This window comes from Arachis hypogaea, chromosome 14 (genome assembly GCF_003086295.3).
Source record: "Arachis hypogaea cultivar Tifrunner chromosome 14, arahy.Tifrunner.gnm2.J5K5, whole genome shotgun sequence".
Classification (NCBI taxonomy): domain Eukaryota; kingdom Viridiplantae; phylum Streptophyta; class Magnoliopsida; order Fabales; family Fabaceae; genus Arachis; species Arachis hypogaea.
Window position 1 is genome coordinate 140,931,966 of NC_092049.1, and position 4,960 is coordinate 140,936,925.

At 26.7% G+C, this 4,960-nt stretch overlaps 1 protein-coding gene across 1 annotated transcript; it reads right to left on the reverse strand.

Annotated features, from left to right (window-relative positions):
* Nucleotides 1-247: 247 nt before the first annotated feature.
* LOC112798060 (ethylene-responsive transcription factor ERF114-like) lies at nucleotides 248-4,403 on the reverse strand. Its single transcript, XM_025841215.3, has 2 exons — nucleotides 3,836-4,403; nucleotides 248-1,105 (listed from the first exon to the last, which is right to left on the reverse strand). Exons 1-2 carry the CDS (start codon nucleotides 4,098-4,100, stop codon nucleotides 528-530), a joined length of 843 nt encoding a protein of 280 aa, XP_025697000.1. The 5' UTR covers nucleotides 4,101-4,403; the 3' UTR covers nucleotides 248-527.
* Nucleotides 4,404-4,960: the final 557 nt, after the last annotated feature.

Genomic DNA, 4,960 nt, shown 5'->3' on the forward strand with positions numbered 1-4,960 from the left:
AATATTTTATAAGTGAATTGTTTTCAGAATAACATTTCCTTTTTGGAATCGTTAATAAAATAAAATAAACGGATGTTTACCTTTTTACTCTAATTTTAAAAACATTTCACAAGGGGTAACAATGGTGTGTGTTTTGTGGAGTAAAACTTTCATCTTTTCCATAAGTATAAAAGTATTTTTCCAAACTTAATTAAAAATAAGATTCAACTAGTTGACAATGCAATGATATATACTATATAGACTATTCGATAAGAAAAATTGTATATTATATATTTATAATCAATCTTGATGATAACAAATGTATAAGGACATGATAAATTAAATCACTACATAATCATCAATAATTATGGTTAAAGTACTAATCTCTAGAAATAAGCATAATTATTTCATATGAGATATTGGTGATAACGATGACTCATCCAATATTTTTTATTGAAAGAAAGAGGTCATAAAAGATATATATTTATGCAGCAACAACATGCACAGCAGTTGGCAGACACATACAATATATTTTTATATATATACTACTAATCTTGGTGGTGATGGTGTCCTCCTTCATGATCATGTTGTTGTTGTTGGTTGTAGAAATAGGACGATGGATTCAAAGATTGTTGCAATTGTTGCTGCTGTTGTTGCTGTTGTTGATTGAAAAGATGTGAAGTGTAATAAGGAAAATTTGCTTCATCACTTGAAAGAATCTGTGCATACTGAAACAAGTTTGGGAAAACTTGATGATCATGTGTTGAGGATAATGATGATGATGGTGAATAGAGCGTAGGAAGAATAGCATTAGAAGCTGAACCACTGAATTGAAAGGCAGAACCACCTTGTAGTTGTTGTTGTTGTAGCATGTTGTTGTTATTAGGTTGTTGTTGTTGAGTAGTGTTTGGTTGAACAAGTTTTTGAGGGAAATTGAGCTTGGCTTTGTTGCCTTTGAATTTGAGAGCAGCTTTGTCATAAGCTAAAGCAGCATCTTCAGCAGTGTCAAAGGTTCCAAGCCAGACTCTTGCTGCTTTGTTTGGATCTCTAATTTCTGCTGCCCATTTTCCCCATGGCCTCTGTCTCACTCCTCTGTAGTGTGGCTTCTTCTTATTTGACCCCTCCTCTTTATTATTAGTCATCAATGCAAAATATGCGTACATGCAAATTCAACAAAACATATTACAATTTTGTCTTTCAATAATAATGTTATGCAGTAAATATTCCTGGTACTCCTCATGTAAAAATATAGTTGTTATCAATAATTATGTATTTAGATTATGTTTTAATTAATAAAGCAAAAAAAATACTTTTTAATTATTGAAAATATTGATATTAAAATAATAATGTCTATCATAAAAGTTTATGCATAACAAAAAATTATTCATTTTTAAATTTCTTTACACACTAGGTCCAACAGATTACAATTTTCTGTATCATTTACAAAAATTTTATGTATATATAAAAAATTAATCATTAAATTAGTTATCATATATATATATTTTTAATGAATCCCGTTAGGGAGCCAATGAAGTATTTGTATAATGTGTACAATGGGTTATTTATTTGGCCTAATATGAGTTAAAAAATGAACATCCAGGATAAAATATTACTAATTTCTCAAATACAGTACACCTATACTATACTATCCAGAATAACTATCTGGTACTAGAAATAATAAACATCCGATCTCCTACTGAATCGAACATCCCTAATCTCCATTGTACGTACAGATACTCCATTAGCTCCCTATATTTCCTCATTTTTAATATGTATAACATGGTGATTTAAATCTCTTCACTTTTATAATAATATATATGTATCAAAGTATACATGTAAATCAATAGGTATGATTTATATTTAGAGATGAAAAAAATGAAAGTGATTAGGTCGTACTAAAATAATAAAACAAGTGTATTGATATAAATACTCAAAAAAAGTTTTTAATAAAAAAATATTAATCTCAACTTACTATATATGTAGTATGATTTGTTTAGTTTAATTTCTTTTGGACAGAATGCAAAGAATTTGGCTTTTTTTTTTTCATGACATACTTGGATGGAAGTGAGAAAATAAAATTAAACAAAGCTTATTTTGGCATTGCTGGACATTTTGATTGAAGTAGCAAACGAATTGGATTCTATATATAAAAGTCTCTAGGAAAAAGTCTATTTTTTTTTTTTTCTTCCTTCATTGACATGAGAAACTAAAACAGGTAATTCATCAATCATTGCTCAATTGTGCTTTTCCTACATAGAATTTACACATGTCTATAACCAGAATGAGAAACATTTTAGTCATCATGATACTCCATCATTTTAGAGTACCGAATTTGATATTCAACATATAAATCTATTTTTGATGTCTATATTTTACACATGCTTGAAAATAGAACCAGAAACTTGGCATATTTATCATCGTCATCTCACTCATCATGTGAGTTGGAATAATATGTACTATCAGATATTAATTGCTTGATGAAAAAATAAGTTTTATTTAATTTGTCATAGTAATTGTGTACCAACAATATCATCCATTAAGAAACGAATAAATTGAAATGATTGCAATGTATATTTCCACAAAGTTTATTAGTCAGCAAAGAGAACTCAAGTTATTATATATGCTAGAATTATCTACTTAACAAGATGTCAAGATGGACCAAAATCAAAGCTATATTATAATTAAATTGATTTAAAGAACTAAATATTATATATTATCAAACCATATGGATTTGCAACTTTAAGTAAATAAAGATGTCATGCAAAACTTTAACTAAGGAAAAGGGGTTGATGTTATGTCATGGGAAAATGAATGTAAACCGGTTTAGAAAAGTTTAGGTGGTAGGTACAAATTTTATTTTTTTGATTGTCCATGGTATTTTATAGTCCGACAGGTTTAGAGTTAATTTGTTATAAATCTAAACTCTATTTAAAAATCTACTGCTGACCAATTGATTGCTGTATGCATAAGACGATATTTAATATCCGGTCCATAGTTGCATGCAACATGAATGTAAGTAGTGTAAGTGTAAATAAAAAATATACCAATGGACTAAAATTGAAATAAATGATGCATACATCTTTGGAAATGCTTACATGCATGTGATATTATCCACTTTGGATGAAATAAATTTTATAGTTATATATGCAAGCATGCTTTCATGCAAATCAAACATCGAATTGAACTAATAAAATTTTTATGAACTATATTCTTCTACTAACAATGCAAATAGCTTACATTTTCCATACAAAGCCATCAATCATCACATGTAAGTTATCAAATCTTCAATATCATATATATATATATAGAATATAGATTGATGCATGATATTGATATCAAAAGTGTAATAAACCAAATCAAATTAAAACTTTAATTTATCATTATCATCTATTAATAATATATGGCCGTATAAAATATTAATATAACAAAATTATTTTTTGACCTTTTTATGGATCAAAAACTGCAAATAATTAAAAGATTATATAATATATAACACTATAATAAGAGTACCAAAATCTAGATCCGTGTCTAGCACGTCTCCACCAACAAAACATACACACCATTTCAATAATTGGTTCTTTTTTCTTGAAAAATATCACCAACAAATCATATGAGAGATCTTTATTAGAAAGCAACTTGAAACGGAATTAAACAATTACAAATTAAACAACACATCACACACAACATAAGATATAATTATAACATTTTTTAGAAATTAGGCATGCCAATTTCATATAAATTAAATAAAAAGGAGAAACAAGACATATAGAAATTAAACATACAAGTAACTAATTAAGAATTGAATAATAATAATAATATTATTATTATTATTATTTAATTAGAAGCTATAACTCACCTTGATCTTGAAGAGGGTGAGTAGGTTGAAGAGGTTCATTTGAGAGAGGAAAAGGGTTTGATTGTGGCATCATCATCATGTGATGAGGGTTTTGATTATTATTATTATTGGAAGTTGCCATAACTTGAGCAAGAGCTGAAACCATGGTTGACATGTCAGTGTCTTCAGGTGTGCACCAAGAAGATCCATAATCATCATCCTCTCTCTTCTCTTTTGCATCTGATGATGAAGATAATGGTAGCTTCCCATGCCTTCTTGGATCCATTTTCTTCTTCTTGTTTTTTTTTTTGCCCTATTTTCTAATTGCTTTTATGTTGTTACTACTAGCTACTTGTAGAAACACCCCCCTCCACTTGCACCATGTAAATTTAAGCATAAAGGGAGAATATATTATGCTTATTGATGTTTAATTAGTCATGATTTAATTTAAATTTCAAAGTTGAATTACCCCTTTTAATCACTTTCTTCTTTTTCATTAACCATGGATATATGATACTATATATATTCATGGATCTCATTTCAATTTTTATTTAAAATAATGGATTCTATATCCATTTTTAAATCAATTAAGGATTCTTTTGAGTTTAACACTTTATACTAATAATACAAAAGAATTAAAAAATATTCCACATAAATAAAAAATCAATCATCAAAACAATTACTATTATTATGTATTTGTATATATTTATGAGTATTGATGATTCATATATTTTTTTTTAGTTAAGTAATCAGTTTTTATAATAATAATCAAATCTGTCATAATATAATAATACAATAATTAAATCTGTAATAGATAAATAAATTTACTTACAATGATATAATATAATTTTTTATGAGGTTCTATAAAGATATTATTTACATACACCATAATAATTAATTGAGGAATGATTTTTTGTGTAACATAATATGATGGAAAATAATTATATATATATAAAATAAAATTTTATTTGGAGAAATGAATTTTTATGTGACTTCAATATCACAAGTTTAAGTCATAAAATCAACTATAGATAAAATTATCAAATTATATTTTTTACATTATATTATTTAAGTACAATTCTTCTCTAAACTGCTAGATGTTTGTAAATTGGATTATTTTTCATGACTTTTGAAATAATAAGTAGG